The following is a 19,227-nucleotide window of genomic DNA, read 5'->3' on the forward strand; positions in this document are numbered from 1 at the left end:
CATCCCATAATAAAGGACCAGGATTTGACTTGTCATGGCGGCCGGGGAAGTGGTCAAGCACCTCAGAAGTTAGTAATAATTGCTTCCTGCTGTTGCAATGCCTCTACTGTGACTTGCTGGCTTGGAGAATGTGCTTTGTAGTTATGTGGTGTAACTGGAGATGATCAAGGAGGTGGGAGGGGAGGGGGAGGGGGGGGGGGGGGGGGGCAGGGAGCATTGTAGAAAACTGCTCATCCGGTTCCTCAGCTTGGCTTCTGTTTAACGATCGTACGGTTAGAAAGCCCATTTCCCAATATTAGTAGCAGGCAGACAAGGCTTCCCCTGTTGACTTTGTGTGCTTGGACGAAAAATAAGGCCTTTGGCATGCAGAAACATTCAGCACGGCTTTGATCAGAGCTGCATCGGGCCTCCGCGGGTGGAGAGAGCTGCTTTGTTCTTAGTTAAATTCCAGCCTGAGCAGCAAACGCTGGAATCCTGGAGGGTGGCAGAGAATCTCATGCCGGGGAAGGAACTGCTGCCGTTTAGCAGCTGTACTGTCTGTCGATTCGAGCAGCAGCGCAGTTTGCCACCCCACCTGGCTGCACTGACTCAACCCCGTCGGAGCTCCTGTTAATCAAAGGTTGTAACCTAACATGGCCAGGCAAAGACACCAGCATGAACCATGGGAGAAATAAAGTGCACAGATGCCTGGCACATTAGCGTAAAGAGTGGTTTAGCAATCTGAAGGGTGAAATGGGTGTCTACTTGTGTGCGTAACTATTGGGGGGAATGCTCAGAATATGATCATAGAATCATACAATCCCTACAGTGCAGAAGGAGGACATTCGGCCCATCGAGTCTGCATCGACCAATTGAAAGGGCACTTAAAAAAATAAATTTAGAGTACCCAATTCATTTCTTCCACTTAAGAGGCAATTTAGAATGTCCAATCCACCTAACCTGCACATCTTTTGGGTTGTGGGGATGAAACCCACGCAAACACGGAGCGAATGTGCAAACTCCACACGTTCAGTGACCCAGAGTCGGGATCAAACCTGGGACCTCAGCGCCGTGAGGCAGCAATGCTAACCACTGCGCCATCATGCTGTCCTCGACAGGGCACTTTTACCCATGTCCAAGTCCACTCCGCCCTAGCCCCATAACCCCATAACCTAACTTGCACATCCCTGGACACTAAGGTGTAATTTATCATGGCCAATCCACCAAACCTGCACATCTTTGTGGGAGGAAAACTAAGCATCCGGAGGAAACCCACGCAGACACGGGGAAAAAGTACAAACACCAGACAGTGACCCAAGGTCAGAATTGAACCCCGGTCACTGGCTCTGTGAGGCTGCAGTGTTAACCACTGTGCCACCGTGGCGCCCCATGCATAAGATTGATGATCTCAGGCCCACGCTGCCCAGTGGGATTATGATGTAGAGGCCACATTGGAAACCTGGCTCAAGCATTGTCAGGAAGGGCAATTTAATATTGCTGGCTATTCAATGAATCCAGGAAAGATTGGTCATTAGCCATAGTCCTCGAGGGACTGTAGGCATCTCTCAACTTGGTTATATAGCTTGAGGGACACCACTTTGTGGTGTTCTTTGTGATTCTTATTATCAGGGTGGATATCGTAGTGTTGTAGTGTTCACAAAGACCACAGAGCTAAGTTCAATAACAAAGCTAACATTTATTACACTACTTATTAAAGCACAGCCACTTCTATAATAATCTAGTAATCTACAATCTACACTTTACTAACACTAGTCTCTACACTCTACCTACAACTGTATCGAGGAAAGGTTGAGGATGCTAGGCCTTTTCTCATTAGAGCGGAGAAGGATGAGGGGCGACTTGATAGAGGTTTATAAGATGATCAGGGGAATAGATAGAGTAGACAGTCAGAGACTTTTTCCCCGGGTGGAACAAACCATTACAAGGGGACATAAATTTAAGGTGAAAGGTGGAAGATATAGGAGGGATATCAGAGGTAGGTTCTTTACCCAGAGAGTAGTGGGGGCATGGAATGCACTGCCTGTGGAAGTAGTTGAGTCGGAAACATTAGGGACCTTCAAGCAGCTATTGGATAGGTACATGGATTACGGTAAAATGATATAGTGTAGATTTATTTGTTCTTAAGGGCAGCACGGTAGCATTGTGGATAGCACAATTGCTTCACAGCTCCATGGTCCCAGGTTCGATTCCGGCTTGGGTCATTGTCTGTGCGGAGTCTGCACGTCCTCCCCGTGTCTGCGTGGGTTTCCTCCGGGTGCTTCGGTTTCCTCCCACAGTCCAAAGATGTGCGGGTTAGGTGAATTGGCCAATGATAAATTGCCCTTAATGTCCAAATTGCCCTTGGTGTTGGGTGGAGGTGTTGAGTTTGGGTAGGGTGCTCTTTCCAAAAGCTGGTGCAGACTCAAAGGGCCGAATGGCCTCCTTCTGCACTGTAAATTCAATGATAATCTATGATTAATCTAGGACAAAGGTTCGGCACAACATCGTGGGCCAAAGGGCCTGTTCTGTGCTGTATTTTCTATGTTCTATGTATGTATTCTGCACTTTCTAGACCTCTCCTCTGCACTCTCTCCAGCCCTCTCCCAGATGCCTGAGAGTCAGTGCTTTATATAGTTCTTCATCTAGCTCCATCTAGTGGTCAATTATGATATTACATTAACCCTTTATAGTCTAGGCATTCTAAATAATGTCACACACTTCACATCAAGCACGATGGGACAGGCAAGGAGGCAGGTCCTAAGCCTACCTTCAATTCCCGAAACGGGTATTGAACCAAAGTTGTTGGTCTATTCTGAACCACACTAAAGCCATCTAGACAACTGAGTTACCTGGCCCCCTTCAGAAAAAATAGGAAATAGCCATCAAGTTTGCAAGGGTTATGGTATTATGGTCCCAGACCAGACCCCAGCAGTGGTTAGGATACTGGACTGAAACCCAAATATTTGAGTTTACTGTGTGGAAAGAATGATTTGCTTCAGGAGTAATTGCATGAAAAAAAAATAGGCTTTGATTTCTAAAACAAAACTTTATTATGACTACAATATTACATTTTTTAAATTTGCACCTGAAAGGAACAGCTTACTATTATCCCTTAACACTACTACACAATTTCCCATTAAACAACACGAAAAGAAACATACTGCTGTCAATCTATCTTAAAATCAGCAGGGCATGGAGCAGTACAGAACAAATTCTGGCTCTGGTTAGAACCCCTTCAGACTCTGGCTGAATATCTTCCAATAGCTGCTCCAACTGGGTTGTATCAACTTCTATCTTGTCTTCAGACAAGACTGCTCTGCTTTTAAAATATTATTATCCTTGTTTTTACACTCTCCTACTTGGAAAGAATTGTGGACTCTCAGTCAGGTAGATCAGGACACACCTACTCTCCCTTTCAAAGCTTCTCCAAACTCCTTGCCTCTTTGGCATTGTGAGCTCCACTCAGAAATGGCCCCAACTCCCCAGGCTGAAAACAGATTGGGCGCGATCTACCCGCCGAACTGCACCCGAACAGGAGCGCAACGTGGCCAGTAGATGCCTGGAGAGGCTTTCGCAAGCTATGAACAGCCAGTGCACCTCATGGGAACTAAGCAGATCTCACGAGGTGTCACGATCAGAATCCTGCCCACAATGGGATCATAATACCAAAGCCTTGTGCACCCAAGTAGGTTTTAACCTCACTTAGGCATAATTGCCCGGAATCTACCGGCCTCCCGGCATCTAATGGTCTCCCCAGGGAGACCCCAGTTGAGCGCCATTCAGCACCGGTGCACCCGGGAGGTCTCCAGGACTATCAAAGGCCCCTAGGTGATCAGGGACAGGGCAGGGTGGCCCCCCTGGCCCTCTCCCTGGAACATGGGCAGCTTGGCTTTGGCAGGCTGACACCTTAACACTGCATCCTGGCACTGCCAAGGTGCCTGAGTAGCACGGCAAAGCCTGCAGGAGCACTGTCAGGGTGTCAGTGCCAGGGTGCCCAGGGCGGCATTGCCCAGGGTCAGGGCTGGAGGGGTGCCATGCCCAAGAAAGGAGGTTGGGGAGAGTATGAAGGGTTGGGGGTGCAGGCTGTGTATGAAGGGGCTTCCGGAAAATTGAGGAGGGGGGGTTTAAGGTCGGGAGTGCTGGAAGAGGGGGACCCAAAAGGGAGTGTGGGAGGCCTGAAAAAGGGGAGCCCTCAGCAACCCCATAGTGGGGTGTCCTACTTGGGCAGTGTGGGGGAATGCCCATGTGCGTAGGGGGGGGTGACATTACCCATGCGTGGGGGGCGTGGGGGACCCTCAAGCCCACTTAGAGATCGGGGCACCCTTTCAAAGTGGTGGCCTGATCTCTGGGCAGTCAGTTCTGCTCCCCAGGGCCCAAAAAAGTGACTTAAGTGTGGGTAGATAGCAGTGGGGAACTCGCCGACAGAGCTGGGGTGAAACTTCCAGCAATACCTGCCACAAAAGACAAACCTTGCCGTTAAATCGCCCAATATCTCTGCAGGTTGCAAAAGCACATTGACTCCCCAGGGACTTCCCCAGGCATACCACGAAGCATTAGCCCAGACTGATAAACACATTCCTTGTCAATTTCACCTACTGTTTCCTAGAAGGAAAACAAAATCCTTTTAAAACAAACACATTCTAAAACCAGGCTTTTAACCCTTAAATTGCCCACTACATTTATACTCCAATGGACCTACACCACAGGGACTGCAGTGTTCGAGAATGCAGCTCACCACCACCTTCTCAAGGGCAATTCGGGATGGACAATAAATGCTGGCCTAGCCAGCGACACCCACATTCTGTGAAAGAATAAAAAGGTAGTCAAAGGAGGATGGGGCCGATTAAAGACCAGAAATAAATTCTTCTTAGAACCATAGAATTCATACAGTGCAGAAGGAGGCCATTCGGCCCATCGGGTGTGCACCGACCCTCTGAAATAACACCCTACCAAGCCCCACTCCGCTGCCCTAGCTCCGGAACCTAACCTGTACATCCCTGAACACTAAGGGACAATTTAGCATGGCCAATCCACCTAAACTGCACATCTTTTGATGGTAGAAGGAAACCCACGCAGACACAGGGAGAATGTGCAAACTCCGCACAGTCACCCAAGGCCGGAACTGAACCTAGGTCCCTGGCGACGTGAGGGAGCACCGTGTCGTGTGGAGGCTGAGGTGATCCTAAATGTACATTTTGCATCTGTCTTCATTAAAGAGGCTGCTGCCAATGTCACTGGAAAGAAAAAAGTAGAAGAGAAATTGCATAAGGTAAAAATTGATGGATGAGTTACTTGAAAGTTTGACAGCGATGAAAGTGGAAAAGTTACCCAGTCTGAATGGTTGCTGCGGGGTATTTCAGCTTGAGAATTCATTGTCATAGAGTTCACACATCCATAATCAAGGCTCAAAAACAGACATGTATTTCTGAAATTAAAGGGCACTAGTCTTGGTCTCAATTGCAGTCTTGGCTCCATTTATGATCCAGGATTGAGGTCGGGTTTGCTGAACTGGACTCAGGTTAACCGAAAACTAGCTGAACAACCCTTGACATTATTCAAAGTTGATCAGAAAGATGTCCTGGGGTCTTGACCAATCTTTCTCCCTTGACCAATATCACCAAAGACAGATGAACTTAACATTCATCTCATTAACTATTTGTGGGACTGTGCCATGGACAAGGTGGTTGTAATGTTGGCCAACATAACAATAGATATTGCTGGTCAAAGCAATTTCTTGCCAGTGAATCATTCTGGGATTACCAGCCTGGGATACCGTTCTCTATCGTCATAAATTCATCTGAACCTTGATATAATATTCTCTGGAATGATGCATGTTATTAATGACCTACAAAGATAAAGTGAACCACACCTTGAAACAGGCTCCTTCATCACAACAGCCCTTCCCATGTCAATTGTATGTTCACATATGCAGGAAAAACAATGACTTGACTATCAATAGCACCAAATTGGGAAATAATGGTTGCATGCGCCCTGACCCGTCAGGAAGAATTATCTTGCATTCGTATACTTCACAACATTAGGATATCCCTAAGTGATTCAGTTAGTTAGTTTTCAAAGCTAGTAACTGTTGGTCTGTTGCAGACGGAATCCAATTTCTATCCCATTGAGATAATCTGTTTTTGGTGGTGTTAGCTGAGGGTTAAATGTTGCCTGCAACATATGGGGAGAACTCCCCTTCTCTTAGAATCATAGAATCCACAGAGTCCCTACCGTGCAGAAGGAGGCCACTCGGCCCATCGAAGACACAGGGAGAAAGTGCAAACTCCACACAGATAGTCACCCAGGGCCGGAATTGATCCTGGGTCCCTGGAGTATGAGGCAGCAGTGCTAACCACTGTGCCACCATGCCGCCCAGGGATCTTTGAATACTCACTGTTACGTTCTTCTTTTTTTTGATGTAAACGTACCAATCACACACAAGGATTGGTGAAACGATAATGTGGTTCCTTTATTTGAAGGCAAGACAGATAAAGTTCACTGGGCAGCTAAGTATGGTTAACTTGATGTCCAGCCTGCTGTTTACTGACTAGAATTAATATATCACATCTGGTTGAGACGCAAAATGATTGATGATAGCTTGTTTAAGATAAGCCCCCTTAAAGGTACATTTCATCATATCACAATCCCCGCCTGAAACAGTTCCACAGTTCAATGTCTCATTTGAGAGACCCAGCACCTACGACAGTGCAGTACACCCTCAGCACTGCACTGGAGCATTTGCCAAGGTTTATGTGCTCAAGGACCTATGACAAGGAGTGTGATCATGAAACCAAGCTGATATGATACTCTCTGAACCAGCTAAGAGCAATAGGGGGATTCATCTGCCTCATCAGAGCATCTAACATGAAGCAAACTAAACTGATAGATGAAGTTCAATGATTTGTATATTAGGATATAAATCTCTATCTGTATGTCTGCAATCTCTAGGTTGCTGGCGAAGGAAAGGTGATGTTTTTCTTTTGAATTCTGATTCCAAATTGATCATGTATATTCTTGAAAGTGTTAGCGCTGAAGGTCAGATAGAAAGAAATGATTGAACCAATGCTTCTCGCCTGCCCCGGTCAGCTAAATGATTCATGGCTCTGGGTGATGCAATTCAGCCTCTTGTTTTATTGATGCTGGTGCATTTTCTGTCCTTTGTCTCTGTTCTGAACATCTTTCACACTCTAAGATACCAGCTAATGACACACAATGTGGGCAACCCTGCTTTAAAAGAAAATCTCTTCGCTTCAGGACCCCACATCAGTGGGCATTAAGAGAGTGCTGGCTGTTCTATGAAGCCAGATTTGTCCTCAATTTTACGTAACTCAGGATGTGCTTGATGGCATTTAGGTGCCTTACCTCGGGCACAATTGGCAGGTAGTGGGGTAGTGGCATGGTTTGCCAAAGGGGATAAACCAACGGCTGGATTTTTCCAACCGGCTGGGAGGTGTAGGAGCCTGTAAAATGGTGAGGTGGGGGGGGGGGGGGGGGGGGGGGGGGGGAGGGTATTATCCCTTGTCATCCCACCACAATGCCATCTTGCCAGCAGTGGGGAAGGTAGCAGATAGCTCACCTGCCAAGAGACCAACTCAACCACTCAAGTGCCCAATTAAGGGTCTCTTCCTGTCACCACTGACATTTTAGCAGGAGCGGGTAACCCTCCACCAGGCGGGAAGATCACCACATAAATCCTGGTGCCCTTCCTGATAACTTTGGGAAGGGGAGAGGGGTTTCCACCTGAGCAGTCCAGATCATGCCCACAGTGGCATTAGTGCCGCATGCCCTCATCAACCCACCTTGATAGGGCTCTGCCTGATTGGCTCTGGCACCCTCTGACCCCACTTACTTGGTTGCCTTCCATCTGTGGGGTTCTTTTCTTTGATGTGCAGCCCTCAAACTGGCCACCATTCCCAGTGGCGCTGCTAGATCTGCTGAGCTACTGGCCCTCTGATTGGCCAGCAGCAACTGGGCAGGAGGAGGGGGGGGGGTTGTTGGTGGTAGCCAAATGCAACCATTGCTCCAGGTGACCGTCAAAGTGAGGTTCCAGGCCAGTTGGTGGGATCGCTACCCTGAAAACAATATTCAGCTCCACCTTCCACTCACTGTGCCTTGGCACACTTGTACAAGTTGGACATTGCTTCAGATGATACCATCCAGATCCTTCCAAAACAACCAGGGGCTGGTTTAGCACAGTGGGCTAAACAGCTGGCTTGTAATGCAGAACAAGGCCAGCAGCGCGGGTTCAATTCCCATACCGGCCTCCCCGAACAGGCGCCGGAATGTGGCGACTAGGGGCTTTTCACAGTAACTTCATTGAAGCCTACTTGTGACAATAAGCGATTATTAGTATTATTTTCATATCGATTATCTGTCCCAAGAGGTCCATTCCAGGGCTGATTATTATTTGCATGAAGACCTCTTGTCTTCAATGCTCAATATGTTAATTTGAATCAATATCCTTGTTTTACTGCTATGGACCACCTTGAAACAGTTTTCCAGATTTACGGATTCTATGATAATTACTTCCTTGAGAGCCCCCCTTTTGACCAATCTTTCCTCATAACTCGGTCCCTCCAACATTAGGGATTGGTGTAGCGGCTCTGTGTTCTACCTCGTACCTCTGATCATAGCTAAACGCAACACTGGAGATACATCTGACCAGAGAACTGTAGAATTTCAGCAAAACATCATGCAGTTTATATTCGACCAACAATGGCAAAACACTTCATCATTCTACTTGCATTACTGAGAGTTACTCTAGACCTGTTTGAATTTCCCTTGATCTTCCTCAACACCACCCTCAGCTTCTTTTCAATTGCAGGAAAGTGAGGGGATAAAAGGCGATTTAAATAAAAATAGTTCTGTACCTGCACATCCATAAGCAAATGTCTCATTAAGCTCAACGATTTCTTCAGAGGGTCCTGCTCCTCGGGCAGTGAGTCATCACCCTGTCGGTCTTCCATCACTGACTTGTGCGCGATGAAATATGTGATTTGTTCATTTAAAGAATCCAGGGACTGTACAGCTGTGGACAGAAAGCAAACTCCGGTCACCAATAAAGCCATTTACTCTTAATCATAACACCTTGTGTAAACTAGAGTCTGAATTTTAACAGTCAAAAGAGATTGGGTAAGGGCCTCCACACTCCTCGCCAACTCGCCTCTTACCCACCCACTTCTGGGATTATTAGAGATCACCCAATCCACTCCAAAGAGGCAGGTTGACAATTTAAGTATTTTACTAAGGTCAGCGGTCTCTGATTCAACCTGCTTTTACAGTGGCAGGTAAAGGGAGGTGTGGACTGCCTTTGGAGGAGGTGAGTGCCTTTACAGCACTGCTTGTGGGTCAGAGGAGCAGCAGTGCTCCTCATATCTACCATTGGCCCTTAAACTCCTCTTACCTTATCAGACATCCCTCCCACCCAGATCAGATAACACCCCCTCATCCCTGGAACAGATGGATGGACTGCACTCTCTCCCCCCCCCCCCCCCCCAACCACCACACACACAGAGGATTGTACATCAGACCTTCCTGCACCTGCCCGGAAATCTTGCCCGCCCATTTGGATGCCAAGTTTGACAATTCAGCTGATTTCCAGACACCAGCCCATGGCAAAGACACAAACTAGTGAGTTAAAACATATGTGGAAATCCAGGATTCTGGGTTTCTTATCTGAACTCTGCCCTTCTCCTGCCCGTTTGGTTAACTCAGTTGGCTGGACAGCTAGTTTGTGATGCAAAGCGAGGCCAACAGCACAACTTCAATCACTGGACTGGCTGAGGTTATTCTCAACTCTGCCCCTCGTCTGAGGTGTGGTGATCCTCAGGTTAAATCACCCCCCAGCCAGCTCTCCCCCTCAAAGGGCAAATCAGCCTGGTCATCTGGCACTGTGGCGACTTTACTTTTTACTTTAGTTAACCCTCCCAGGCCTAAGTGGAGAAACAAGCCTTCTCTAACATACTCTTCAAAATACTTTTACTTCTGACTATTATATGTATATATATATAATATTAAATTCTGATATTAAAATCAAACCTCATTGCACAATCTCCTACTCCTAACTCAATCGTTATTCTATGAGACGTGTACCTTACCCGTCACTTCATTTTATTATCTCTCAGAGGCTTTAATACACATGGTTAAATGTCACTTAGCGTCTACGACCATTTCAGCCCTGGAGATGATCTTCATGATGGGTTTGGGCCTCTCCATGCGAGAAAGCAATCCACTGGCACCATCATTCACGAAGACACTTCCTGAAGATTCAGTGAAGGATTTGATTACCTGATACAGCTCTGGACTCAAGCTGGAAATGTCATTTGACAAGGTAACTAAATTTCCACGACCCGCAGAAAGGGCAAGTTGAGGTTCTCCTGAACTGATAGCGGAGAGGGCAAATGGAACCACTGTAACCATAACGTAACAACTGCAATGTGGGCCCTGTTGCAATGAGGAAAACAGCAGACAGCAGGTCCCACAACCGGCAAAGAAATAAGTGACCGGTCACTGGATTTTTTAAAGTGACGTTAATTGAGGGACACCAACTTGAGAACAGCCCTGCTCCTTTTCAAAGTCCCTGGGTTTATTTTTTTGCATCCTCCTCCAAAGGGGGTAAGACACGACTTCAATCTAACATCTCATCTGACAGGTAGTATCTCCGACAGTGCACACCGTCTCAGTGTGGTACGGAAGTGATTGCCTCCAGCCCCTCTGGGCTGCATCTTGAGCCCAAAATCTTTGGTCTGAAGCAGGAATGCGATCGCTCAGCTAAGAGCAAGACACCCTTAAGTGGTCCCATGTCACTCCTTTCCAAATGTGCGGTATTTAATTTTGTCTGAGGGATGACGGAGATAAAGTAGAACTGCCCAAAGCTCCAGGTCGACAGGTTCTCAGTTCAATTTTAATGGCGACAACACCTGTGGGCCCACACATGGTTGGAGCTCAAGGTCATGGCCTCCATCTTTGATGGTCAATTCCAATTCTTTTCCTGCACTTAGTGGTGCACTAAGGCAGACTTTTGTCTGTTTCCGTAGCTAGTTATTCCTGGAACAGGTCATTGTTGAACAGGTCATTGTTCTGTCACCAGAGGCTTATAACGTGAGGGGTGCCCCTCTGCATTGAGTGTGGCCAACCAGGAGTCTCTCACGCTCTTACCAACAGCCATTAACGTGTTTGGAAGGATTTGCAGGTCGACACTCAGCTTGTTTGGCTGCGTTATGAACCCACCTTCCTTGGCCATCAAGTCCTGAGGTGGAAATCGAACCCGGAGCTTCCAGCTCAGAGGCAGGGACGCTACCCACTGCGCCACAAGACCTCCCTTGGTGGTTACTGCTGGCAAATTGTTGTTGGTTTTCTCATACACACACACACACACTGAATATCATTGCTCTGGGATCATGTGACTTTGCTCCACCCATGGCCACTCACCCTTCATGGGGCCAAGACACGAGAGCCACGTGCGGTGGAATGTGAGGCAGTCCTGACCATCCAGTGGAACCACAATTTCCAGCCTAAATATAACCCGGTGTTCTGTACACAGGGTGGAGGTGTTTGTGAGTCTGCGTCATACGGAAACTCCAGGTGCTAGGAACATGTCAAGGACACAGTGAGTGGAAAGCTACTGCATAAACTCAGTCGAAATAGAAATTTTCTTTCATGCCTTCAGGCTGAAGGATTTGCAGAGCAATGCCTATAAATTCAACCGATAATTCATTCCATGAATTAATTGCATTCTAATGTTGGGTTGTGATTTTCTATTCACGAGTTATTTTGCCAATCTTTCCAGCCCAAACCACTGTTGCCTGAGTCCTAACTCGCATCAAGTGTTGTTTAACCTGTACCTGTATTCGCTGAGCTACATTAGCTCCAGGTCAGGCAACACCCCAAGATTAAAATTCTTTCAAATCTCTCTGCGTCCTTGCCCCTCTCTGTCGCTGTAACCTCCCCTCGCCCCACAATGCTCAGTGCTCCTCCAATTCTGGCGATTTTGCGCAGCCCCCAGTTTTCACCACTCCAGCATTGGCAGACAAGCATCCAGCTGCTGTAGCCCCTAACCTCGGGAAGTCCATTCGCAAACATCTCCGTCTCTCTGACCTCGCTCTGATCTTCAAGATGCTCCTTAAAACCTTCCACTTTGCTCGTGCTTTTTCTAATATCTCCCTATAAGGCTTGTGTCAAATTTTGTTTCATAATGCTCCTGTGAAGAACCTCAAGGCGGTTTACTACATTAACGGGGCTATATAAATGCAAATTGATATTCGTGTTGAAAGAGCATCAGTAGAAACTTTTTCTTAATAAATTTAGAGTAGCCAATTATTTTTCTTTTCCAATTAAAGGGCAATTGGCCAATCGACCTAAGCAGCACATCTTTGGGTTGTGGGAGTGACACCCCCCACAGACATGGGGAGAATGTGCAAACTCCACACGGACAGTGACCCAAGGCCGGGATTCGAACCCGGGCCCTCAGTGCTAACCACTGCGCCACATACCGCCCAGTAGAATCTGTTTGACACACAAACACTGCATGCTTTTAAGGAGCATCTTGAAGATCAGAGCGATGTCAGAGAGATGGAGATGTTTGCGAAGGGACTTCCCGAGGTTAGGGGCTCCAGCAGTTGGATGCTTGTCTGCCAATGCTGGAGTGGGGAAAACTGGGGGCTGGTTTAGCACATTGGGCTAAATAGCTGGCTTTTAAAGCAGACCAAGGCAGGCCAGCAGCACGATTCAATTCCCGTACCAGCCTCCCTGAACAGGCGCCGGAAGGTGGCGACTAGGGGCTTTTCACAGTAACATCATTTGAAGCCTACTTGTGACAATAAGCAATTTTCATTCATTTCATTTCATTTCATTTCATTTTCATTTCATTTCATTCAAAATATTTGCCTAAATCTCTTTTTATTTACCAAGAGCACCAAATCCTTCAAATTGGAGGATCCTCGGCTCGATCATGGAATCATAGGATTTACAGTGCAGAAGGAAGCCATTTGGCCTATCGAATCTGCACTGGCCCTTGGAAAGAGCACCCTACTTAAGCCCTACTCCACCCTATCCCCGTAATACAGTAACTCTAGTTAACTTTTCTTTTTGGACACTAAGGACAATTTAGCAAATATACATATCTTTGGACTGTGGGAGGAAACCGGAGCACCCGGAGGAAATCCACGCAGACACAAGGAGAATGTGCAGACTCTGCACAGACAGTGACCAAGCGGAGAATCGAACCTGGGACCCTGGCGCTGTGAAGCAACTGTGCTAACCACTGTGCTACCGTGCCTCCATGGCTGTGTGCTGTCTGAGCTGATCGGAATCTCGACTGTGAACAAAGAACAAAGAACAAAGAAATGTACAGCACAGGAACAGGCCCTTCGGCCCTCCAAGCCCATGCCGACCATGCTGCCCGACTAAACTACAATCTTCTACACTTCCTGGGTCCGTATCCTTCTATTCCCATCCTATTCATGTATTTGTCAAGATGCCCCTTAAATGTCCCTATCGTCCCTGCTTCCACCACCTCCTCCGGTAGCGAGTTCCAGGCACCCACTACCCTCTGCGTAAAAAACTTGCCTCGTACATCTACTCTAAACCTTGCCCCTCTCACCTTAAACCTATGCCCCCTAGTAATTGACCCCTCTACCCTGGGGAAAAGCCTCTGACTATCCACTCTGTCTATGCCCCTCATAATTTTGTAGACCTCTATCAGGTCTCCCCTCAACCTCCTTCGTTCCAGTGAGAACAAACCGAGTTTATTCAACCGCTCCTCATAGCTAATGCCCTCCATACCAGGCAACATTCTGGTAAATCTCTTCTGCACCCTCTCTAAAGCCTCCACATCCTTCTGGTAGTGTGGCGACCAGAATTGAACATTATACTCCAAGTGTGGCCTAACTAAGGTTCTATACAGCTGCAACATGACTTGCCAATTCTTATACTCAATGCCCCGGCCAATGAAGGCAAGCATGCCGTATGCCTTCTTGACTACCTTCTCCACCTGTGTTGCCCCTTTCAATGACCTGTGGACCTGTACTCCTAGATCTCTTTGACTTTCAATACTCTTGAGGGTTCTACCATTCACTGTATATTCCCTACCTGCATTAGACCTTCCAAAATGCATTACCTCAAATTTGTCCGGATTAAACTCCATCTGCCATCTCTCCGCCCAAGTCTCCAGACAATCTAAATCCTGCTGTATCTTCTCGACAGTCCTCATCGCTATCCGCAATTCCACCAACCTTTGTGTCGTCTGCAAACTTACTAATCAGACCAGTTACATTTTCCTCCAAATCATTTATATATGCTACAAAGAGCAAAGGTCCCAGCACTGATCCCTGTGGAACACCACTGGTCACAGCCCTCCAATTAGAAAAGCATCCCTCCATTGCTACTCTCTGCCTTCTATGGCCTAGCCAGTTCTGTATCCACCATGCCAGCTCACCCCTGATCCCGTGTGACTTCACCTTTTGTACTAGTCTACCATGAGGGACCTTGTCAAAGGCCTTACTGAAGTCCATATAGACAACATCCACTGCCCTACCTGCATCAATCATCTTAGTGACCGCCTCGAAAAACTCTATCAAGTTAGTGAGACACGACCTCCCCTTCACAAAACCGTGCTGCCTCTCACTAATACGTCCATTTGCTTCCAAATGGGAGTAGATCCTGTCTCGAAGAATTCTCTCCAGTAATTTCCCTACCACTGAAGTAAGGCTCACCGGCCTGTAGTTCCCGGGATTATCCTTGCTACCCTTCTTAAACAGAGGAACAACATTGGCTATTCTCCAGTCCTCCGGGACATCCCCTGAAGACAGCGAGGATCCAAAGATTTCTGTCAAGGCCTCAGCAATTTCCTCTCCAGCCTCCTTCAGTATTCTGGGGTAGATCCCATCAGGCCCTGGGGACTTATCTACCTTAATATTTTTTAAGACACCCAGCACCTCGTCTTTTTGGATCACAATGTGACCCAGGCTATCTACACCCCCTTCTCCAGACTCAACATCTACCAATTCCTTCTCTTTGGTGAATACTGATGCAAAGTATTCATTTAGTACCTCGCCCATTTCCTCTGGCTCCACACATAGGTTCCCTTGCCTATCCTTCAGTGGGACAACCCTTTCCCTGGCTACCCTCTTGCTTTTTATGTACGTGTAAAAAGCCTTGGGATTTTCCTTAACCCTATTTGCCAATGACTTTTCATGACCCCTTCTAGCCCTCCTGACTCCTTGCTTAAGTTCCTTCCTACTTTCCTTATATTCCACGCAGGCTTCGTCTGTTCCCAGCCTTTTAGCCCTGACAAATGCCTCCTTTTTCTTTTTGACGAGGCCTACAATATCACTCGTCATCCAAGGTTCCCGAAAATTGCCGTATTTATCCTTCTTCCTCACAGGAACATGCCGGTCCTGTATTCCTTTCAACTGCCACTTGAAAGCCTCCCACATGTCAGATGTTGATTTGCCCTCAAACATCCGCCCCCAATCTATGTTCTTCAGTTCCCGCCTAATATTGTTATATTTAGCCTTCCCCCAATTTAGCACATTCATCCTCGGACCACTCTTATCCTTGTCCACCAGTACTTTAAAACTTACTGAATTGTGGTCACTGTTACCGAAATGCTCCCCTACTGAAACATCTACCACCTGGCCGGGCTCATTCCCCAATACCAGGTCCAGTACCGCCCCTTCCCTAGTTGGACTGTCTACATATTGTTTTAAGAAGCCCTCCTGGATGCTCCTTACAAACTCCGCCCCGTCTAAGCCCCTGGCACTCAGTGAGTCCCAGTCAATATTGGGGAAGTTGAAGTCTCCCATCACCACAACCCTGTTGTTTTTACTCTTTTCCAAAATCTGTCTACCTATCTGCTCCTCTAACTCCCGCTGGCTGTTGGGAGGCCTGTAGTATACCCCCAACATTGTGACTGCACCCTTCTTATTCCTGATCTCTACCCATAAAGCCTCACTGCCCTCTGAGGTGTCCTCTCGCAGTACAGCTGTGATATTCTCCCGAACAAGTAGCGCAACTCCGCCTCCCCTTTTACATCCCCCTCTATCCCGCCTGAAACATCTAAATCCTGGAACGTTTAGCTGCCAATCCTGCCCTTCCCTCAACCAGGTCTCTGTAATGGCAACAACATCATAGTTCCAAGTACTAATCCAAGCTCTAAGTTCATCTGCCTTACCCGTAATGCTCCTTGCATTAAAACATATGCACTTCAGGCCACCAGACCCGCTGTGTTCAGCAACATCTCCCTGTCTGCTCTGCCTCAGAGCCACACTGTCCCTATTCCCTAGTTCTCCCTCAATGCTCTCACCTTCTGACCTATTGCTCCCGTGCCCACCCCCCTGTGGTTTCGAAACAACAGCTTCTGCACCACTGGGCCTGAGGGAAATTCAGCTAGGGGAGGGGTCTTGCTCCTTGCTCATATCAAAGCTCCAAAACCTAGGACTTGGCTCCCCACTCTGCAACTGGATCCTCGATTTTCTGACCAACAGACCACAATCAGTAAGAATGAGCAACAACACCTCCTCCACAATAGTCCTCAACACCGGCGCCCCGCAAGGCTGCGTACTTAGCCCCCTACTCTACTCCCTGTACACACACGACTGCGTGGCAAAACTTGGTTCCAACTCCATCTACAAGTTTGCTGACGACACGACCATAGTGGGCCGGATCTCGAATAACGATGAGTCCGAATACAGGAGGGAGATAGAGAACCTAGTGGAGTGGTGTAGCGACAACATCCTCTCCCTCAATGCCAGCAAAACTAAAGAGCTGGTAATTGACTTCAGGAAGCAAAGTACTGTACACACCCCTGTCAGCATCAATGGGGCCGAGGTGGAGATGGTTAGCAGTTTCAAATTCCTAGGGGTGCACATCTCCAAAAATCTGTCCTGATCCACCCACGTCGACGCTACCACCAAGAAAGCACAACAGCGCCTATACTTCCTCAGGTGCCAGTGCTTTTGTAGTTACATTGTATATGTTGTGTTGCCCTATTATGTATTTTCTTTTATTCCCTTTTCTTCTCATGTACTTAATGATCTGTTGAGCTGCTCGCAAAAAAATACTTTTCACTGTACCTCGGTACACGTGACAATAAACAAATCCAATCCAATCCAATCCAATCTAATCGACTGCGACCAGTAATCATATCTTTGTATCCACTGACCACCGGACACCAGGTGGACACAGGGTCAGCAATTGGAAAGTGCTCTGTCACTCAACTCCATGGTGTACAAGCTGGAGAATGATCGGAGTACGAGAAAACAATGGCTACTGTCCGGCAGTCCGGAGATTGACAGTTCAAACCTCACCATGGGGACATGAGGAAGATATTTCAATTAAGTTTTCATTTGTGGGTCAGAAGATTTACACGGATGATATGTGTGCCTATCCACATCCGAAAAGGATTGACCGGCTGGGGTCTCTTCCCTCTTGAGAGAAGAAGGTTGAGTGGTGACCTTCTAAAGGTCTTTAAAATTCTGAAAGGTTTTGATGGAGTTGATACAGAGAGAGTCGTTTCTCTTGTGGGAAGGAGCATGACTAGAGAGCATCAGTACAAGACAGCCGTATAGAAATCCAGTCGAGAATTCAGAAGAAACTTCTTTCCCCCGGAGAGTGATGAGAATGTGACGTTTGCTACCACAGATAGTGGTTGTGGTGAATCGTAGAGATGAATTTAAGGGGGAAGCTGGACAGGTGTATGAGGGAGAAGGAAATAGAGCAGCGATGGGCAGCCAAGGCTAGTAAATGGGCCGCATGAATAGCCCTCCTTCATCTCAGTGGGCGGCAAGATTGAAATCGGGCTTGTTCACTAATCATGACCCCATGAATAAGATTAAATGCATTTAATACATGCTGAATATTTGATAACGAGTTACAGAAAATGCTTCATCATTCATAAACTAATAGAACTGTCATCAACTTCAAATGGTAAAAACAAAATAAATATTTACACTTTGGACACAGACGGCTCTCACAGTCAATGTTGTGAGCAATCAGCACACACCTCACTTCACTTGCCCTTGCTTTACGTGCAAATCACTTCAGTCATATCGGTAGGAAAATAAACTACGTGGACGGAAACCAGCGGAATGTGCCAACCCCGCACCTGGGCAACGGTCAACAAAATGTTTCATCGGCTGCACTCAGACCCCTGATGGGTCGCCTGTGGCCCCCGGGGCCACAGGTTGCCCAGCACTGGAATAGAGGCTTACGACGGTCAATTTAGATGAGGACAGATGAGACGAGGCTCAAGTTCAAGGCCAGCATGGGTTGGTTGGGCCGAACGGCCTGTTTCTGCACCATACATCCACGGTAATTCTTTGCGGTGGATTTCTGTGCAGTAGGCAGTTGAATCTTAATGTCTTCTGAGATGGCCTGCAAGCCGCTCGACACAATATTCCCCAAGGAGCGGAGACATAGGGATAAGCGACACAACGTTGAGATATGACCAGAGTGACCAGTGCTGACGGGGGCGGGGGATGTTGGGGGTGGGTGGTGGGGGGGGGGGGAAGGGGGAGATTAGGTTTAATTAATAGAAAAACACTTCCCTTACATTAGAATTTAATTAATTTGTGAAATGAGTGATTGGTTCGTTTGGTTTACATTTAAGGTTGAATTTATAGGCGGTGCTCTGCAAGTTCCTTAGCCTCAAAGCATGAAGGAAAATATCTCCTTTCAGCTTATGCAGTATTGACAAGGCTGTGAAACAATTAAACTCGCCGAGGTTTGCTTGTGGCAAGGACTGTCAATATCATTTTTATTTCTGGTGCTGTTTCTTTTTTCCCCCTGCTGATCGAGGGGAATGAGACGTGACCTTCATCCAGCGTCATCGCCGAGCATTCCCAGCTCACCACACTGCTCGTTCCTGCCCTAAAGTCAGACATCCCCAACGTCATTGTCGTCTCACCGGTTCAAATTGCTGCTTCTGCACCAATTACAGGCCAATATCCCGGGTAGTTTCAGGTTGCGCCAGTGTCTGAAAGAACTATAGGGAAATGGTGTGGGTACAGGGGACGCATTTTAATGTCACTGCATAATAATAATAATAATAATAATAATAATAATAATAATAATAATCGCTTATTGTCACAAGTAGGCTTCAATGAAGTTACAATGAATGTGGCCCCTAGTCGCCACATTCCGGCGCCTGTTCGGGGAGGCCGGTACGGGAATTGAACCCGCACTACTGGCATTGTTCTGCATTACAAACCAGCTGTTTAGCCCAGTGCTAAACGAGCTCCTAGGGCAGCA

At 47.3% G+C, this 19,227-nt stretch overlaps 1 protein-coding gene across 3 annotated transcripts in view; it reads right to left on the bottom strand.

Moving 5' to 3' along the window:
- Positions 1–19,227, bottom strand: part of kazna (kazrin, periplakin interacting protein a) — a 798,970-nt gene that overhangs the window by 633,193 nt on the left and 146,550 nt on the right. For all 3 annotated transcript variants that reach the window (XM_072478390.1, XM_072478389.1, XM_072478391.1), the window contains exon 2: positions 8,850–9,007. In XM_072478390.1, coding sequence (XP_072334491.1) covers positions 8,850–9,007 — 158 coding nt within the window. The remainder of the gene's footprint in view (positions 1–8,849; positions 9,008–19,227) is intronic.

Source organism: Scyliorhinus torazame, chromosome 16 (genome assembly GCF_047496885.1).
Source record: "Scyliorhinus torazame isolate Kashiwa2021f chromosome 16, sScyTor2.1, whole genome shotgun sequence".
NCBI lineage: Eukaryota > Metazoa > Chordata > Chondrichthyes > Carcharhiniformes > Scyliorhinidae > Scyliorhinus > Scyliorhinus torazame.